The sequence below is a fragment of the Pteronotus mesoamericanus genome, unplaced genomic scaffold (genome assembly GCF_021234165.1).
Source record: "Pteronotus mesoamericanus isolate MK-2021 breed Mesoamerican mustached bat unplaced genomic scaffold, CSHL_Meso_final contig_182, whole genome shotgun sequence".
NCBI lineage: Eukaryota > Metazoa > Chordata > Mammalia > Chiroptera > Mormoopidae > Pteronotus > Pteronotus mesoamericanus.
The window spans coordinates 19,319,786-19,340,614 of record NW_026555078.1 but is presented as its reverse complement, the minus strand read 5'-3'; the positions used below and the strand labels follow the sequence as shown (position 1 = coordinate 19,340,614).

Genomic DNA, 20,829 nt, shown 5'->3' with positions numbered 1-20,829 from the left:
ATGAGAACATTCTTTCCGTACTAAGTTGGGAGAAGGGAGTAAACCACCATGAACAGTGCCAAGGTCATTCAACCAAAATCAAGCTAAGAATGCTTTCTGGGTCCTATGAGCAAGGACAAAATCCATACACTAAAGATGATGCTGGACATGGTGAAATCCAACGAGATGAGAATTGGAGTGGAACTCTGGTGGTTTCAGCAGAGCCATTTTCACCTTGTGGCCTTTTCGGTCTTACTGTTCTTTTCAGTTGCTTCTCGCTGGCTTTTGTCTGTTGTTTCCCTTAAGAAAGTATTTGGTTTCTCTCTAAGGAAAATGTCTCTTGCCACTACATTCTCTTTCCAGTTCTCTCATTCTACCAAAACAATGGAAGCCCTCATTCAGGAACGGGACATTGCTTCAGTGTATAAATAGGAACAAGGGTACAAAACGTAATTTTAATGACCATAATGCACGCTCATGAGACTAATTGTCCCCGTGCCTCCCAATTCCCTGGTGGTGAGTTAGGCACGAACTCTTTCAGGTTACCAGCTGCAATTCAAAGCACTGCAAAGCTAGATGGGACCCCAAGAGGTCATCTAGCCCATGCTCCTAACTCCATGCAGGAAAAATGCTTGGTTATCAGTTGAGTTCCTTATCCGCCTTAATAGTCAAACATTGTTGATGTCAAAAGAACTGTTTGTCAGTTTGCTCTAAGCCCCAAGATGCTTCTCCTGCCTTCTCTGGAGACCAGAACCAACTACTCGGTGCATTTTTCTCAATACACATAATGAGTTAAGTGACCCCTAATTCTCTTTCCTAAATTAAACAACCCAAATCCTTTAAAATTTCTTAAAGGGCTTCTTGTTCATCCCTTCAAACATGTTGTTTACTAATCTTTTCTGTACTTTCTGGGTTTTTCACAATTATTTTCAGCTAACTCAAACATGGTGGTGTCAAATATTAAATAGGAGTGAAGTACCTCCCTGTCCTTCTACTGTATTCTCAGCGTAACACAGCCTGGTGTCATGCTTACTTTAAAGCATACACCATCATACTCCTTCTGCTAGTGTTCCACTAGGACTCCCTAGAACTTCGGGTCCACCTCAGCTATGATTATGCCCTGCCAGGTCATCACGAATAGCACTGTCAACATAATTGTACCTACCAGGTCAGTGCTAAACCTTTGATGACCGCTATTACCTTCCAACAAAGTACTTCCTGTTCTGGTGCCAGGGTCAGGTAGCCAAGGGATTGTGCTGCTCACACAAGATTTATGTAAAATACAAAACAGGATTTTCTAACTTTTGGTCCAAAGGATCTTTCTCTTCCTAGTCTTTGCCTAAAAATTGACATCTGGGCAACTCAGATGTGATTGCAGGTTGGAGCAAACGGAGTAGACAGAATACTGACCCCAACCACTGCCCCTTTTAAGGAAACTTGAGAGATAACTCGGGGAACTTGGCCATAAACTCCACTAAAGGTACCCTGAGATCTAAAAGGTTACTGAACTTCTCCAAACAACTGAGCATCCTCTAGTAATGGCTAAAGAGGGTATTTTTTAAAAATAAATTTGTCATGGCTGCTGCCACCTAGCACAACCAGCTCATAGGCTACTACTCTTCAGGATCATCCCATATTCAACTGGGAAGGTTTCAATTCAGTAGTAGGTCCAGCATCAGGACTCCTGCCCACCATCCAAGGGGGAAAATTACTTCTACTGGTTCTTTTGGGTATGAGGTAGATGGTTAAGGTAAGTCCTTATTCTAAATACACCCACTCACATCTGAGTTCTTAGGAAGAAATGCAGCTCAGCAAATCCTCAATACCTACTCCATACTTAATTTCAGGGAGCCACAGCTCTTGCAGAATCAGTAGTCACCAGAAAGAGACTACTTCTTTAACCACAAAACTCCATTACCTCCAAGTTGGGCTCCACTAAACGTCCATTATTTATGTCATGCAGATGGAATTCTACTGTGTTCACCTAGCTCATAGTAGCCGTTTGCACCAACTCAACTGTTTTAAAGTTTGCCTTGTTTCATACACAAGTTGCTAGAGGTGACCGGTATTAGTCATCATGTCCTCAGAGAGCTACTATTACTTATGGCTAGCGCACAGACTAGCTAGATTATTTAGATTCTTTGGTAAGGACTGGACTATTGTAGTTTGGACTTAGCATCCAAACCAGAAAACCAAATAGCTTTCTAAAATTTTGTGGTAGAATTTTTTTTGGCTCTGAAATATTTTTGCATATAGGTTTCAATACAACTTACTTTACTGATCATGAAGTGCCCCTCCGGCCCTACACTTGGTGAAGGGAAATTCTTCTCTTTCCTCAGTCCTGAGGCCTAGAAATGCCTTGAATATTACTCACTAGTTCTAAATCAGGGATCCCCAAACTATGGCATGTGGGCCAAATCTGGCCAGCTGCCTATTTTTGTAAAGTCTTACTGAAATATAGAACCATGCCCCTTCATTCATACACTAAGGCTAGCTACTTCCATGCTAAAACCCCAGACCTGAGTAATCACAACAGACTATCTGGACTGCAAAGCCTGAAGGATTTACTACTTGGGTCTTTTCAGAGTTTGCAGACCCCTTTGTCATTCAAGGAAAATAAACTGCTTCTTCAGAATAACCTCCTCCCCACCCCAACAGAAAATTAAAACATAGCCCTGACCCAAGAGAGTAGTCTTTGCATACTGCTTTGCATAAAATGTGGTCTGACTCTCTTACATCTGACTCTCTTACAAAGTGTCCTCTGAAATAAGATGCATATAAGATGTAAAATACTTGAAAGACAAACGGGAGGAATGAGTACAGAGTTTCCATTGGAGAAGATAAAAAAGTTCTAGAGATGGATGGTGGTAATGGTTGTAGAACGTGAAATGTACTTTATGCCACTGAATTGTACATTTAAAAATGGTTAATGATAAATTTTATGTAATGCATATTTTACCGCAATAAAAAAAAAAGCCTAAGGAGGGTATATATTGAAGAAAAAAGTTCTTCAATTCTTTTTACTGCTTAGGGAAACTTACAATGTCCATAATGAATGTCAACATGTGACGATCATTCTAAAAGAAGACGTGGCACACTAGCAGCAGCAGCAGCAGCAGCAGCAGCAGCAGCAGCACAAGGACGTGTTCAGTCTCCACCTGACCCTACCGTGGGCTGGCAATGCTTACAGAGCAAGATCTGCTTAAAGAGTTGATTTGGCTCTACCTGACCAAGGAGACCCATTCCAGCAGAGTGCCCACCTCCACTGTAAGTCTGTCACATGGGGGCTAGCTTACGGCTAACCCAACTGGCAGCTTGGGGAGGCTACATCAAAAGCACCATTCAGGAAATGGAAACATTAACCCATCAACATTTTCCAAACACACATTAAATCTTGCATTCGTGTGCAGAACTACTCTTGGCAATAGTGTGACAACAATGTTGGACAGGTACATTACATGTGTACATAACTGGGCTCTCCGTAAGTCTCTTCTGGCCATGGAGACGGCACATTACATCTGTACATTCTACTGCGCTCTCCATGTCTCTTTTGGCCACGGAGAAGGTGACGGCCATGGGGATGGTGGGCTGGTGACAGCAACTCTGGACTCGAGAGAAAATGCTGGCACCAACCCTGGGCACTGTTCACTTTCCACGCCATCACCACCTGTCAGTCAAACCAGTGCCAACCACGGTTCTAAGACTGTGCTTCTAAATAAAACAAAAGGGTTCAACAAATCCCAGGCAAGCAAGTGGGAAGAATCCTTTCAGGAGTCTCTTCAATAGGACAGTATGAAAGACAACCTCATGCAGGATGAAGCTGGTAAAGCAAAGTTTACAGAGATGCTATAGGAGCATTGGAAATAGGCTTTTATTTAACAAAAACTTACATAAACTTGATACAAACCCTGTATTATGCAAAGCTTTATCAGAATTCTACACATAACTTGCGGGACTTGGTTGTAGAGCGAATTGTTGTTTTAATTATTAGCATTTTTTAAAGAGATGTTTCCTATCAGAAAACGTCACCGTCAAGGGCTAGAAAACGATACAAACACTCTTAGGGGTCTCGCCTTTGATGCCTGGCCTTGAATGAGAAACCTGAAAGGGCTGGTGGGACATGGGTGCCCATCCAGGCTCCTCCTCCAAAGGCAAGAGAGAGATTCTCAGGCTCAAAACCGTTTCAGGAACACTGTCACTCAAGCACTTTTACTGACAAGAATGCTGGCGTGAGATTGCATATTTATTAATATGACTGCTTAGAAGTGAATGAAACCCATGAGAATGGCAGTGTAAAAGGCCTCGAGTAAAACCCAGTGCCCCAGCCAGTCAAACCAGCTCCTTCATCAGGCCGCAGATATATGTTGAATTACATTCCGGAGGCCACAACATTCACTTCCACTAGCATGGTGGCTATAAAAGGACATTAGAGCACTCGCCTTTCTCCTTTACCCCCGCCAGCATCTGCATCTGATTCCATCACTCAGGCTGGCCTTCCTGGCCCTTGGGAACACTCAGGTCTCCGGTCTCCGAAGCCCATGTAGCAGAAGGTTCCCTTTCAAGTTTCCTCTAGGACTTGTTAGGAGACCAAGTTCGTATCATCTCAAGCTGATGCAAATTTGTTGTCTTTTTCCCCCCTTTTCCTTCAGTGCATATTTTATTTTATTTTTGGAGAGGGAAAAGGAGAAAGAGAGAGAAGCACCGATGTGCAAGAGATACATCAACTGTTTGCCTCTCACACACCCCCAGCTGGGGACCGGGCTGACAATGTGGGCATGTGTCCTGACTGGGAATTGAACCGGTGACCTTTTGGTTCATAAGTCGGTGTTCAATCCACTGAGCCACCCCAGCCAGGACACTGCATTATTTTAAACAAAGGCGTTTGTGTTCAAATCTGCTGAATTCGTAGAGATATGTTTAATCACTAGATGGAATTCCTTTCAGAACTAGGCCTTGTCAGACATGATAACCAGGAGGCAGGCTGCATCTTGACATTCTGACAAACGGGGCTTGCCTTGCGGGGATGAGAGAGGGTTTCGGAGGGGCGGGGCAGAGAGGCTGCCGATGGCCTTTGTGGCTAATTTATTTCGGTCAAGGCTTAGCACAATCATTGAATATCACCACACTTTTGATAAACTTTTGAAGAAGAAAAAATAAATAAAACGGACCACTCCTCACTTACCACATCCAACTTGCAGAAACAAAATACCTAAAGCACATATATGAATGGCTTTTTGTAAAGCCTGAGAAAGCAGAGTTGAGCTTTATTTTCTTATTAAAAATGTGGGGTATTTTTCTTTAGAGTTATTATGCAGTCTTTATTTTACATTAAGTACTCTTTTGACTTCATGTCTTCACAAAATCTCTTTTCACTTTTGAAGTAGAAGGTACTTTAAATAAAAATATTATGCCACATCAGCACTTTTTTTCTCTTATATATTGAAATAAATAAAATAGTTAACTTTTTTTTTTTAATCCAACAGTTTGTTTTCAGTTATTTCTATTGTAGAGCAATTCCAGTCTGACCTGGATACTTTCTCAAGACATTTAAAGAAAATGTAATGGAGAATTTTTAAAAGGAAAAAAAAGAAATCTTCGTATTGCACAAACTTAGGCCATTCCCGAGACTCTTCTGAGCTGAGTTGCGCTGGAGGCTTTTCCACAATCCAAGCTCCTCTGTTGGCTGAAACACACGTGCAGGAAGGGGCCGGGCAAGGAAAAAGGAAGAGAAGGAGGAGGAGGAGGAGGAGGAGGTGCAAATCATCGAGCCTTCTTTTCACCTTCTTCGGAAATGGCTTGCTTGAAGGATGCCGGAGTCCCCAGGTCATAGAGTTGACTGCAGAGGGAAAGGCAACGAAAGATAAAACAAAAAACAGCACAGGACAACTACCTAAAAGGGAAAGAATAAAATTAAGGGGGTAGTGGAAATGAAATGAATTAAAAAGAAAACAACCAACTAATTGCCACACTAAGGACGAAAACCAGACTTGTGTTTACTGTGCCTTGACCATCAGCCGCACAGTATCAGCCAGGAACAGGGCAGGTCAATTGCCACTGGCCACTGAATGGCACAAGAGTCAGAGACGACGTAGCTGGATTTTTAATTCCATGGTGGTGTAGTGGGCAGAACTGGGGGTTAGCAAAATCTTTTTATTTTCTCCTCCACTTGGAAACCAAACAAACTAAATCTGTTCACTGTTAAAATACCCTAGGAAGGCCATTACAATGCAATCTATCTTCCTGTCATCTAAGTAGAAATGAGGAGTGCTGTGGTATCAGATAAGTTTCAGTCACAGAACCTCCCAACCGATGCCCCATTTGGCCCAAGGCCAAAAGGATACTGCTTCATGCACACACCCTCACCCAAAACAACGTCCCAAGTGAGTCGAGGGAGTCTGAATTACTCGGAGAAACAACCAAGCCAAGAGGTCCACTCAAGTCCTCAACTAGCTCAGGAATTTTAAGTGTCAGACTTGGAATCCGGTGGCAGTTCAAACCGGGTGGGTCCTTTAGTCTGGCTGGGTACCAACCAGGCATGGATTTTGCTTCTGAAATGAAATCTATGTTATTTCAGTCTTTGGAATGGAGTAGCCAGCACAAAAGAGTAAGCAATAAAACCAAGTACTATCACATTTCATCACAGAAGCACTTCCTATGGGCAGACATGGGTGCCTGCACAGCGCCCAGCTCACACTGGACTGCGTGCAGTGGCAAGGGAGAGAGGACAGGGAGAGCAACTCAACGGGAAAATGGCCGAGCGGAAAGGGAACAAAGTTCAAAATCCAATGAGCAGCATAGCCTCTTCCAAGCTGAAACCTGCCACCCCCCACCTCTCCTTCTAGTACCCAAGGTACTACTACACGCTGCTCAGGCATGCAGGGCTGGGTTAGATGGACTTCCGATGCTGAGACTGTCTACTTATGTTGTCAAAGGCAGGCTGAGAACCACCTAGGCCTCCCCTCACCACTGTCCGTGTTTCCCCTTCATCCCATCCCACCCCATCCCATCCCACTGTCTCCCTTCACAGATCTGCTTGTTTGGTCTCCCATCCTCTTCCTTAGTATTCTTCTCTTTGCTATCCTATCTGCATCCAGCCCGCTCACTCCACTGATAAAACCAGTTGGGCCTTTCTTCAGACCTTCCACACTGCATGAGGAGTGCTCTTTCTGGACATCCAGTCAGAATTGTACCCCTTTTCAGGAGTCTTTCTCACCCTCTCCCAAAGCTCCAACCCCTCTGGTCAGACATCACCTGCCATCCTTTCAGTGAGTCTGCCTAATAACCACGCACCCATACTCTCGCAATTTCCTCAGATTTCCACCACTGACCCCAACATATGTGTACACACACAGATGCACACTTTTCTTCTTTTGCCAATCTAAGCCACCTAGAAAATAGCTGGTTGGTTCCCAGCTTTGTGCTCCTACTATCCACTTCCTCTTTCATTTCTTTTGGTGGAGCCAATGGCAAGTTCTTGGTCTTCTGCTCTCAGTCCCTTTCAAGAAGGCTGACTTTCCATCCCTCCACACATCTTCAACTGGGCCGTCACCCCTGTCCTCACACCCTCATTCTCCCTCCTTCTCCACTCAGCACACTTCGTCGCCTCTGGGTCTCATCTATCCCTCTGACTCGACCAACGTGATACTGTGTCCAGGTATGTGTGGCCTCCCCAAACTTGCTGTCAGCAATATTTATTGAATTAAATCCTTCCACTAATTAGCCCAGAAACACTGCTCAATCCTCACTTTATTTCAATAAATAACTACGGTGCATTGCTGTTGGGCACTGTCTGAGGGACATGAATGACATCATCTTTGCCCTCAAGGAACACATCATCTGTTTCATGAGAAAGGCTACAATCTTCGTGCATTGTAATAAACACTCTACTGGTGGCATGAACAAAATGCTACAGAGCAATACTTAAGCATGTTTTCACATTGTGATTTTTGCCATTTTACATCATTCAGGTTGTAAATCCTGGCTTTGCCTTTTGTTCAGCTTCACTTCCATTCTCTCTGACAAGAGACATTCTTCTCTACAGATTAAATAGCAATAGTCAATCTAGAAGACTTTGATGATCTCGATAGCTCCTCTAAGAAAATCTCCCTGACTACTTTGGTCCACAGCAAAAAAAAATCACATTATTACCACACGATGCCCTTACACATTTTAACTACTTTGACTATGTAGTCTTCCCAATTAGATTACAAATAAATCTATTGGACAATTAATCCATTGGCCCCAAGTTTCATTTCATCCTACCCTTCACAGGGCTGAGCAGTCGTATACAGACTGCTGTTACCCAGGTCCTACTTGACAAATAAACAAAGGCACATACGAATGAAAGTATTATCATCCAAGGTCTATAAACACACTAGCCAGAACCTAAGCTGAAAAGCCAAATGTCTGAGCCACCAGTAATGGCATAAAGCAATCCTGTACACCCTGGTATGATGTACTGAGAAGAATGCAACATCATTTCTGTAGTATTCTTATCAAAATTTTATTACCTGATTTTAATCATTAGAAAACAGCACACAAACCTAAAATAAAAGACTTTCTATGAAATGATCAGCCAGTACTCTTTGAAAGTATCAAAGTTATACAAAGATTAAAGGACTTTAGGGGGATATGACAACTAAAAAGAACAGGTGAACCTGGGCTGGATCCCAGACCAGAAAAAGAACATAGACAACTGGCAAAACCTGAGTAAGTTCTGTTGCTTGTAGTATTGCGTCAGTGCTAATTTCCTGATTATGATCATGGCATTATGGTTATTTGAAGAATCTAGATGAAGAGTCTATGGAAATTCTTTATAGTATTTGTGTTAAGTTTTTTGTAGAAATTATTTCAAAAGTAGCTTAAAAATCTTAAGTCTTAGTCATTGGTTGAGGACTAGTATTGAGATACTCTGAAAACCTACTTGCTAATGCTTTTTAGCTAATAATTCAATTGTGACAGGGATCTTCCATCATTTTCAGCTATTGTGTCAATCAATCAAGCAGAATGATTTTTCCTATACTGCTATTTTGAGTAAATGGTTAGACATCACTTTCCTTAAGCACAACAGTATCAGGTAAGTCAATGTTTTAGTGTTAGGAGCACTTAGGCATGTGACCAAAATGGGGCCTGAAGTATTTCCACCCCCTGCCACTTCACTACTCTCGCCCCCACTGTCACCCCAATGTCACCACCAAAACAACGATCATCTATAAAGCTCAACCTTAGTTCTTTGGAAGCATGAGGACTTAGATATTGCTACTCCTTAGCAGGATTCTAATGTGATTTACAGGTTGGACTTAGAGTTGTTTTGTTTTTACAGCATCAAATAGCGCCTCGCAATCCAATAAAGTCTTGAATGAAAGATCTCAAAGGCCTTTACTGATTTTACTCAAGAAATTTTTGAAATGTGATCTATGGAGAGGTCAGTATAGACTGAGAAAAGAGTATTAGAAGACCCAGACACCACGTACCCTGTTACAACCTGATCGAATCTCAGTTTCCTCATCAGTAAAATGAGAACAAATAGCATCTATCCTAACTCACAGGGTTGCTTTAAGAATCATCATGAAAGAATGCTGGTTAGATGTTAGGACAGGGTAAGAAATATCTGTATTCTAGGAATAGAGAAACTGAGGCAGGGCTGCATGGCAAAAATCACACAGGGATTGAGACCAAGCCCAGAACTTTTAATTTCTCCTCTAGGTTTCTAGTCACTAGATCAAAAATGTCTCACTCAGGAATTACACAAGTAAAATCACTTGCAAAGGTAAAGAAAATCCCCTATGGAAAAATGCCTAATACATGAGCCTACTCAAACTTTAAGTACAAGTTCAAGATCATATTCATCTAATGTAACAGGAGGCATATTGGGATAATATTAATTAATTTTACTCCACCATGAAGTGAGAACCACCAAACAGCCTTTAGTTCTCTCCTCGAGTAATGATCTTGTGTTCCCTCAAGTGCTATATAAAGGCAGCATCAGGCTGCAGCCCATTAGGTACATAGAGAGATGCAAAGTAAGCAGGAAGACTTAAATAGGGATACTATTGATGGGAACATCTTAGTTTTATTGAATCCTTCTCTCTAAAATACCAGTAGCAAATTGCCTTACTGACTTTAAAGTACCTTTAGAAAATGAAATGCTTATTTCTCAATCCCAGTGTTACAGTGATTAGAGGGACTGATCTCTCCATGGTCTCGATAACAGAAATAAAGGATTAGATTGCTCTAAGTAGGAAAAAAACATCAGATAGACAACAACCATAATCACCTTTTCATCAACAGTTCCCCCCAGGGGATGTGAATGTTGTAACAAATTTAGAAAGTCCTGTATCTTTGATTGTCCTATCTTTGGTCTAGGATTCAGAAAATTAAATAACATTTCTAGAGCATTATGCATTTTGGGTGGGTGCTTTACTGAGCAGAGGACAAAGGAAACTAGTTCAATAATTTTCATCTTCAAGGCTCTAATTTGTGTTAAATTTTGAGTAGTGATGCTTACTTAACAAAAGCAACAACAACAGATGTGCTGGCTGCGCACACAGCTGCTGCAATTCCAGAGGTCACAGAAAAAGGGGACCCTTGTTCCTAATGGGCATCAGAATGGAATGTCTAGAAATGATGGTTTAGAAGTCAAGCTTTCTGTAACATTCTATACAGAATTTTAATTGGAATTTTTCTTTTGGGGATCTAATTGCTTACTCTTCTAATCCTTTAATAAGGTTACCACTTAAAGCTACTTGTATATTCATTACAAACACCTCTTTCTTCAACTGGACCTGAGAAAAATCAAGGGAGATATATACACACATATCTTCCCCATTTGACCAAGTATTAATTGAAAGTGCAGCTGTAACTACAGTCGATGGAGGCGTTATGCTTCCAGAAAAATCTCAAGAAAAGGTACTGCAACCAATATTAGTAGCTGCTGGGTAGGGATCTAATGGAAAATACGAAGAGAATCAACCAGTTAGTGTAAAAGTTGGAGATAAAGTTCTTCTAGAATATAGAGGCACCAAAGTAGGTCTAGATAGCAAGGATTCTTTCTTATTTAGAGATGGTGACATTCTTGTATGTAATCTGAAACAAATCACTATTGAAATGGTATCCACAGAAGTTCTGAAATCTTTCATCATGCAAATAATTTCTATGTCTCTTTTATAATAAAAGTTTACATAAAAATGTTTTGTATTCCTATATGTATTACATATATAGGAATATTATATTCCTATATCCAATATGTAGGAATATGCAAAGGCAAAACAATGTTAGTGTAAGTAAAGCATATAGGAGGCCCTGGAGTCAGGTTGCTAGGGATCAAAACTCAACTCTGCATTAGCTGTGAGGCCTTAGGTACATTTCTTAACCTTATTACTAAGCCTCATTTTCCTCATCTGTAAGTGGGAATAATATTAACACCTACCTCATAGGGTAGCCATGAGGATTAAATAAACCATTCTAGGTAAAGGACTCAGAACATTGCCTGGAACATAAATGCTGGCTATCGTTATATAGACAAAGGGGGATAAAAATATAGCATCAACCGGCAAGATAGCTGGAAACTCAGAACAGCCAGCTTCCTCCTGCCATGTCTCCAAGTTTCCTTCTTTGACCTTAAGACGTTTGCCTGCAAAGCAAGCAAACTTCACCCACTTATCATCTCTGAGTTGATCTCCATCAACTGGAAAACTAAAGATTTGAACTTGATCATCTCGAAAGCCTCTTCCAGCTCTTTTTCTAGAAGGATGTAAATTCTGAGTCTGTATACTCTGAGCAAAGTGAAACAAGGTGCTCGGGCAATGCTTAGATGTATTCCTATGCACACATTGTGACACCAACTGAGCAACACCAGGACATCTGCTGTCATGGACAGGAGAAAAGAAGATCGACTTAAGGTAATAAAAATAAAACACATGAAAGCACTAGCCATCCTCAGATAAATCTTCCCATGGGAGTTTGCCTTGTTTAAACAATTCCTTATTCTTTAGTCCCTTTTAGGACTCCAAGCTAGGATCTGAAATTAGGTGGGTTTTCATAATTTTTAATTATAGAGATCTAAAATTGTTTTCAAGTTTAAAAGTAGGCTGTCATTGAGAATTTCAGGACTAAAAAAACTGGACAGATTTCAAATGTTAGTACAGATTGGTCAGACATGTTTTTTATTAACACGGAAGCTCCCATTTCAGCGAGAGGAAGTCATAATGCCATGACGCCAATATCTGAATCAAAGTAACAGAACAGACGAAGTAAAGAGGTGGAGAGTGACAGCAAGGGCAGGCTCCATCCCCTTAGCAGAAACCAAGTGGAACCAACTATATTGGCTTTTCACACATGTGCGCATGCAGGAATATTAAATGTTGGGAGGTTTATGCCATATTGCCTAGGAACAGGGCCACATACACATTAGGCAGAACATTCCAAAAGTGGGTGAGGTTGTCACTTTCATTCTCTCACAATGGAGAGCAAACGCCCAAGCGAGCACTTGTGCATTTGAAGCAGGAGACCCTTCCTGTCTCAGGCTCCCAGAAAAGCATGAAGGGCCCATGGGTTTTCTTTGCTTGGTCCCCACTTTTGTTTGGTTGGCTGGTTACTGTAACAAGAGGTCTAATGCGTGAGGATCTGCAACGGCTGGATTGTCAAAACAGATCTTCCCAGACACTTAAAAGCAGCCTGTTCCCTGGGTGGCCTCTCTCATCTCCCGACCCAAGCCAAACAGCAGTGCCCATGTCTCTGGACCTGTGTTCTCAGGGAGGCCAAAGAACCTGACCACACTTGGTGGGAGTTTGGAATCTTCAGGCGGCTCAGTTGACTGCTGTGCCTAATTGGAGGTCTGCTTTAATTTGGACGCATTCCTTAAGCTGTTAAATTGGTACCTGGAGCAAGAAACATCAGCCTATACACGCAGTCTCCCTGTGGCCATGTCCCCTCACTCCTACACAAGTTCAGCAGCCAACTCCAGTCAGTTCCAGGGTCTCCCGCCTCCAGGTGTAGCCAATGAAGGCAGTTAGCCAAGCACTACCCCAGCCTTTTCCTCTTCTGCTTGAGCCAGGAGCCAGAACCACCACCCCACCACCCCAGCCATTCTCTGCACAGAGCCCCGAACAAGCTCCAGCCCTCACACTAGGCCCAGGCCCGCGGGGGGTGCATGCACACAGACAGGCAGAGGGCTGGGGGAAAGCGCCCCGGCAGCCCCTCCCACACTAACGAGAGGTCCCACCCCCAGAAAAACAAGACACAAGGTGGGGGCGGGGGGGGGGGGAGAAAAGAAAAGAAAGAAAAGGGAAAATAAACAACTATGATGGTTTTGCCCTCATGGTAAGACAGGTCAGCCAAGACATACCTTTTGACTAGGACTGCAGAGCCGTTCATTCTTGGGACTGCCAACAAGGTGGATGGTCTTCTCCATCGCCCCAGGGGCCTTGAGCAAGTGTTGCTTTGGTTTATTTCAGGAGATGCTATTGGAAAACATAAAACAAAGTGCCTGGGGGGCACTATAAAAAAAATGGAAGAAATACGGGAGACTTGATCATCCAACGGGAATTTATATGTTTGTAAACAGGGGCGAGGGGGGAGGGAAATACACTTCAGGTGTCATTCTCTCTTCCACATGTGCAGCCTCGGGTTGTTTTCTCGCTGCCAAGTCCGTGACTTTCTGCTCAGATTCCGTTCCTGCATTTGGAAATTGCTCTTCACCAGGAGGAAAGTGAGGAAAAACCAGCACCCACCAAACAGTGGCTGTGCTGATGAAGAGGAGGAGCCCCGGAGGCACTGCTGGGGGGTGCCCAGGCGCTGGAGGGAGGCCACGCACAGCAGCCCCAAACTTCTCAGAAACTGCTGGCATTTTCTTGGAAGCAGGGAGGAAGACGGAAAGGTCGGGGATGAGGCATGGGGAGGGGTCTGCCGTGGGGAGCCACAGACGCCGGGGGGTGGGGGGCACAGAAAGTGCAACCATCTCCCATGGAGGAAATCCTCCCGACGGGGTCTCCTTGAACCAATCCTCCCCCCAGTGGCTTTCTGCTAAACAGATATGACTCCAATTTCTTTGATTTCCCTTCATGCTCTCTCAAAAAAAAAAGTCAGTTTCTAATAACAGCATATATAAATAATAATTTATTTAATGTAATTGGTTGTTTCCAAACCCCAATATTCCTTCTCTCTTCACTTTGCCAATAAATAGGAAAACTGAGGAAATCAACTCTGCTCATGTCAAAAAGATCCCCTCCCCCCCAAAAAAAGAGATAATTCGCCTAACCTCCCATTTCTCTGGAAAATAAATAGTACATCACAATGCCACCTCTCTGAAGGACTCCTTGGCTCTTTTGTTCTGTTGTGTTTCAGTAGTTTGTGCTTCTGCTGTACATACTCAAAAAACAGAAGGAAAGGGGGAAGGGGTGCGTGGAAGGTAAGAGGAAAAAGCAAGGATGAAGAGAAAACCTAAAGTTGTCTTTCATTTTAAAAAAATATATCAGAACCAGAACAATGACCAAAGTCAGAGGGTGATGGCTAATTGCCCCAGAGAGTCTGTTCGTGGGTTTAGCAACTGCCCTTTTTATCTGCTGTGGGTGAGCCCCGGCCACTGCGGCGTCCTCGGCAGGAGTGAGGCTCTTCCAAATCGTCCTCATCAAAGCCGTGGAAAGTTGAGGTGTCACTTTCTGACGTGGAACCGAATAAGTCCTCCGTGGTGCGTGCTGCGGCCGCTGCCTCCTTCTCCTTACTGCCTTCTCCTCCCAAATGAGCTGACATGTATGATGAATATATCAGCACATGGGTTAAGCAACAGACAGCATTATTAATATTCTTATTATATTATCGCAATGTTATTCTTCATAGCAAGATCATAAACCATTTTACACCAAAAGAGATTAACGGGTGCATCACCTGGCGACAGGGATTTGGGGTAAAGGACAAGCCAGCATTTCCAGGGGAAAGGATTCATCCCTCCCTGAAGAGGGATCATCTCTCTACCACAATATATACGTCCACAGCTCTGACAGTGAAACACTCACCCGCGACACTTCTTCCTTCTGTACGCACACACACACATTCACTCCAGCCCCCACCCCCAAAGAGTTTACTTGGTGGTTTTTAAGCCTGACTGGTATTTCTTTGTTGTTCCCCATTGGTGTTCCTTTGTACAATGTCTGTCCTTCACTTTGACAGTCAGCTCTACAAAGGTATTACTGTCGGAGAGCCCGTTCAAGGTGCTTAAGCCTCCATCCATTTTATTTTTATTTTTTCCTGTTCCTAATCCCATTCTTTCAGGACCCTTTCAATTCTGCCCTTATACCATGTAGTTCATTTGCAGTGAAAGCAAAAAGAAGTTGAAAGTCTGACAAATGGTAGGTATTAGGAGCCCCTCGTTTCCTTTACCCACTGGAGGATATAACTATGATCTGCACTCAGGTACGTGTGCACGTGCATGCGTGTGCGCACACTCACACACACTCCAGCCACTGAACGCCCCCAGGTCCTTGTTTCCCCAGGAAGTCCAGAATTGTCAAATCCAACTCAGAGCACTAACAAAGTGAAAAACAGGGTTTCTGTCCTGAAATCTGTAAAACTCAAGTTTAAACTTTTGTACTCTAAATGAGCCCAGAGTGCTCCCAAATAAGGTAGGTCCATGATGTGCCGTTTATGGTGCCGGTACCAGGGATTTTATTTTCTCCCCAGGAAACAGAGGAATTGCGACAGAGTGGAAAGCAGCCCTTCCAAGCTCCACACTCTTCCTGAGAAGGACCCCAGGGAGGCCCTAGAGAAGTATTCGCCCCTGCCTTACCAAGCGCTTCCCATGGGCTGATGCCACGTGTTTATTCCCAAAGTATCAACTATTTCAGGAAAATCAGAGCCAGATCCTGACTAAATTATCCACCAAAACTAATCCTTAGCAAACATAATGAGAACACCTAGACTGGTAGAAAATGGCCCCTGAGTCACAGAGCACACAGATCCTGGGAAGAAAAGGCTGAGTAAAGGCTGTGAAGAAAGAGGCTTTGGAAAGAGAAAAACCCCAACTGTCCACGCCTGGCCCCCATGAGTCAGGCTCAGATACCTGGTTCTCTGCAGGGAAGGAAGGGGAAATCACAGCAGTTGGTAATGAGACGCTGAAGCTGCCCTCGCTAGCGCCCCGCAGTGGTCCGTGTCGCTCTGCCTGGAGTAGCACATCACGTGACTTTGCCTCTGCTGGATCGCTCACTTTTTAAAAACGCTGAATTGAATTTCATTTGTTTCACTTTCTTTTTAATATCTAAAACCCAGAGTCCACTATCCCATGGGCCCTCTTTTCTACGTGAGAACTAGTAGAGTAAAAAGTTCAACATTAGGTACCATGTTTAAAAAGTAAATGAGGAGACATCATTGCAGAGATGGGCCGCCCTGTCAGGGCCGTTAAGTGTTAAATGTAGAGAGTTGCATGCAATGGAAACCAGTCCTTTTTCAATTACTAATTTGCTACTCAAGTCAGTCTTGAACCCTAAACAACCCAAAAGATAATTTTTTTTTAAAAAAGAAGGACTAAAGCTAAGGTTTGTGGACAAAGCAAAGGGAGAACTGAGTTGCTACAGTGAAGCCAGGCGGGGTCATCTCAGTCCTGTCCTTGGGACTCAGAGCAGCGGAGACACAGGGCAGAGTGTGGAAAGGAGCAACGACTCCTCACTGCTGGAACCACCCGCCACATAAACTGTATTTCGCCTACTACGTCAGTAGTTGATGAAACTAAACATGAGCCTAAAACCTTTCTTTGGCCTTGTTATGGCATTAAAAAAAAAAAAAAAAAAAAATCCCAACCAACCACAACCAGCCAAAAGTAATGGTTTGGTTAGAACTGAAAGACAAACAGCTTGAACAAAACTTGAAAACCTGAACTCATTTTAAGAATGAAGGAAGAAGATCAAAGTCTTTTTTTTTTTTATTTTAGGCTTCAAATAGATTAAAGATGAAAATTTCAAAACATGCCAAGTAAACTTCAGACTTGCCCTAAGAACACTTGCCCTTTTGCCTCCATCTATCAGGGTCTCTTTTTTTGTTCCATATGAGGAAGTAGGATGAGTGGCAATGGACGTGGTATTCATGCCACTGCCCAGGAGCTCAGGGGTCTCAGACTCCCACAACTCAAGACATGGCTGCTCTCCCAATATTTACGTTTCCATATTCTTTCGGTACGGCCCAGGCACTTCCACAGAACAAACACATCTTTTTGTTACATGCACATCACCCGATACCAGAAAGAATGTTGCCTGGGTCTCCAGGTGTTTCTACACTAGCTCACGGTCGTCCACAACAACACACACAAAGAAATACCCACTTCATGAAAAGGCCAAACACCAAGTCCAAGTTTTCTCCTTTCCCTTTTCCCTGGATCCCAAGGCATGAGTTTTGTTTCTTCAGACCCAAAGAAGAAAAATATCCAATAACCTGAAAACCCTTCTCCACCTAAAATCACCACCACCACCGACTTCCCCGCTCCACCCTGCAACCCTCACAGAAGAGGCAGGGAATGCAGGTGGAGCCGCCCCTGGTCTATGGGCACAGATGCAAGAAGGGGCCACACTCACCAGAGCGTCCACAGTCTGCGCAGGACACCAGCTCTTCAGGCCGCCCACTCTTCTTGTTCATGTTAGAGCCCCCCAAGCAGAAGTCACAGTAGTTATTAGGAATGACTGTTCCATCCGGTCCTTTCTGGGCTGTGGAAATATTTTTTAAAAAATCCAATTTTAGGCTGAGATGAATTTCTACTGGTCCCTCTTCTCCCACAGTGTGGCAAAATCTGTTCCAGAAAGAATAGGAAGTTTAGAATCTGAGGTTTTGTTACAACCAAACTGTAAACTTGGGATGTTTTCTTTTTGACCCTGCCTGGTTTAACAGTACCATTGTTTTGCAAGCCACCTCAAGTTTAGCTTGATTTTTTTACAAGATTTGCCAGCTCAGAGTTTTTATAGAAACAAGCCTGCTCCTCCAACTGCATCCCTTGATGAATACAGCATCCAGAAGACCTGCTGGTCAAGTGAACCTCTCTCATCCCTGAACAACCAGTTCATAGGGCCAAGGACCCAAATAGCAGATGGCAGTCATAAACAGTGGTGCAACGAGAGAGAGAGGAGAGAGGAGAGAGAGAGAGAGAGAGGAGAGAGAGAGAGAGAGAGAGGAGATAGGAGAGAGGAGAGAGGAGGGGGGGGAGAGAGAGAGAGAGAGAGAGAGAGAGAGACACCAATGCCTAGCCCTGGCCTTTGGGAAAGACGCTCTTTTTTAGGAGTTATTCCTACTGTCCCTGGAAAGGAAATCAAAGAAGCATTCATTGAAGGGTGGTCATTTCTAGAAAGGCCATTAAAGATGCTCTTGGGGACTCAAAAGAACATCTTGGTGGCTACGCAGGTGTTCACTCTTGTTCAGCTGTATCTCCCGAAGTCCAGACTCACTGGTCATGGAAAGTCCCCAGGACTAGTTTAATCAGCAGAGCCCAAGTGCCTAGAATCAGACTGGACATTTAGCCGAGCCTCATGCCGGCGTGGACTGAACAATGAGTTAGTGAGGATGTCTTAAGGCTTAAGACCCTCAAAACCCTGCCCCCCATGATGAAAGTCCTATACAAAAGCAAAGAAAAATCTGGGGACATGAGCTAGAAAACACAACTTTGTGAGAACAGCACATGTCTTCGAGCACCAAAATCAGGCTCAGTTTCTATTGCCTGGGTGTAAGGCCTTGGACAGGTTCTTTGCCTGGAGAGCAATACTTCCATTTTCCTGCTCTTCTATCCCTATTATGAACATTTCTTTGTCACATCAACACCCCTGGTTTGTAATAGGAAGAAAAGTCTCTCCATTTAAGGGATCAGCCTAAACCACGAAGGTATCTTCCTCCTTGCTTTACCCAATGTCCGCTATCTTTCATTATTCACTGGCTAACATTAATCAGGGTCCCGTAGGGTACAAATCTGTAAAAGGAAGGCGATATGTGCGCAGAAATACCATCCAGACAGTAAGTGATAAACGGATTCACCCACTTTAATATGATTCCCTCTGGCCTTCGCTTCCTCCATGCCTCTGCTTTGCCTCCAGGAATAGAAAAACTTACCTGGGAAAGGCAGAAGACAAAAGCTTGCAGAATTACATTATAGTGGGTTAATCCATTTATCAGTTGCTATTTGAATGATTTAATCAGTTTCCAAGCCATTGATTTTCATCTTCAGGGAGGCAGACAAATCTCTGCAAGAAAAGTGTTGGCTGTTTGGGGGCGGAGAGAGGAGCTGGCCACACCCTGTGATTGCTAAGTGTCGCTTTTCTTCATCAGTCTGTTATCTCAAAGGCATCTGCACGTCATACAGAATGGTTTTGCAAATCTCTAAAAATCAGTACATCGGCAAAAATTTTACTCTGCCTATAAAATTTTCACTGTCCAAATCCAGAAGTCCCTTCCTCCCTTCTCTCTCAACTGCCATCTCAACCATTTTTAGAACTCTCTTAAGCAAGCTCAGGCATGTCTAGGAAGCAAATAAACTCAGGGTTTCCTCACTAAGAGACTATCATGGAAATGAATCAAAAGGTGAACAGAAAGGGGGGCATATTAAATTTAGGGGCAGAGTATAAGCCGAAGTTAAATTTCATGATTGGTATGAATTAGATATCAAATGTGGAGATGCCACTCACAACTTCAGTGCTTCCTGCATGAAAATCAATGATCTCCTGTATATCATCTTCCTGAAACTCTCAGGAAGCCATCTCACCATTTGTCTCCTGTTCTCTTAAGAGACTTTCTTTTGTCAGATTTCTCCCCCTTTCACAAAATCTTTAAGCAACCAAAGAAGTGGGTTTTCTCCAGCCCACTGTATCACTTGTGATTTATAAGGATGAAATAGGACATAGAGTATAAGAACTCCCAGATAATTCTTTCCAGTTTTTACCACCAGCAGACCATTGGTAGAATGTCCCGTTGGGTCAGAGACTCCAGTGCTTCAAGTAATTAAAAAAAAAAAAATCAGAAATGATCTAGCAGATCAAGGCAGACAGTAACGGAGAAAATGATCCTATATAAAAAGACGAAAGGAACAGAACTTAATTCCTCTGATGAAGAGGAGTTTCTGAGGAGACTGAATTAGAACAGGGAACCCACATATATTTGTGTTGGCTGTTAGCCATCCAAAGTGCCTGGCCAAAGGGGTCACAAGGTAATAAAATCTTTGCAGGCCCTGGTGTGTGCAGTTGTGACACGTAAGAAGGATGGGGAAGGGGTAGCTCCATTTTAGCAGAGCGATGACCCAGCACAGGAAGTGATACTGAATGGTTATGCTTCATTTCCAGCAAAATCCTTTTTGCTTCAGTTCCTACTTTCTCATGATAGTGAGCTCAAAGCTTTCTTCCATCTTGGTAAAATGGCATGGAACAGACTCATCAATAGCCTTTGCATCCGGTTTTCATCCACCTTTTGGTACTTCGCATTGGTTTCTCCCATGAAACTCTCCCAATTCCCCAGCCAGAAATGACGAGTCAGGCTGGGGAGGGCACTCTGCTGCCATGACCGCCGCTCTTGTTTATACATGTGTGCACCTGCCTCTTCTCCCCATGTTAAATGATCTACGCCTTCAGGTCAGGGACCACGTCTAACACCTCTCTGGAACACCTCCATGTCCCGTGCACAGGAAACAGTTAACAACAATGTGTGAGACGAATGGCAGAGATGTAAGTAGACAGCACAGCGATACTACCCCAGGGACTTCCTAGCAGGGACAGAGTATTGTGCTTGCTCTTTCCCTGGGGCAGAGTTATCTGTTGCCCTGAATATCATTCGCTGCCTGGTTTGCTTCCTTAGTCCTCAGAGAGCAGAACTGGTCCATGTCCAGAGACTGGTCAGTCACCT

The 20,829-nt window shown here is 43.4% G+C and overlaps 1 protein-coding gene across 2 annotated transcripts in view; it reads right to left on the bottom strand.

Moving 5' to 3' along the window:
* The window catches only part of DPF3 (double PHD fingers 3), a 240,227-nt gene that overhangs the window by 34,333 nt on the left and 185,065 nt on the right, over positions 1–20,829 (bottom strand). Inside the window, exons 8-10 of one of the 2 annotated variants that reach the window (XR_008528628.1) lie at positions 17,535–17,663; positions 13,325–14,720; positions 5,581–5,815 (exon numbers count right to left, since the gene is read on the bottom strand). Coding sequence is in view for 1 of the 2 variants with exons in the window: in XM_054567332.1 (XP_054423307.1) it covers positions 17,535–17,663 (129 nt within the window). In the remaining variant the exon portion in view is untranslated. Of the gene's footprint in view, positions 1–5,580; positions 5,816–13,324; positions 14,721–17,534; positions 17,664–20,829 lie in introns of those variants that run through there. The other variant, XM_054567332.1, reaches the window with a different exon arrangement.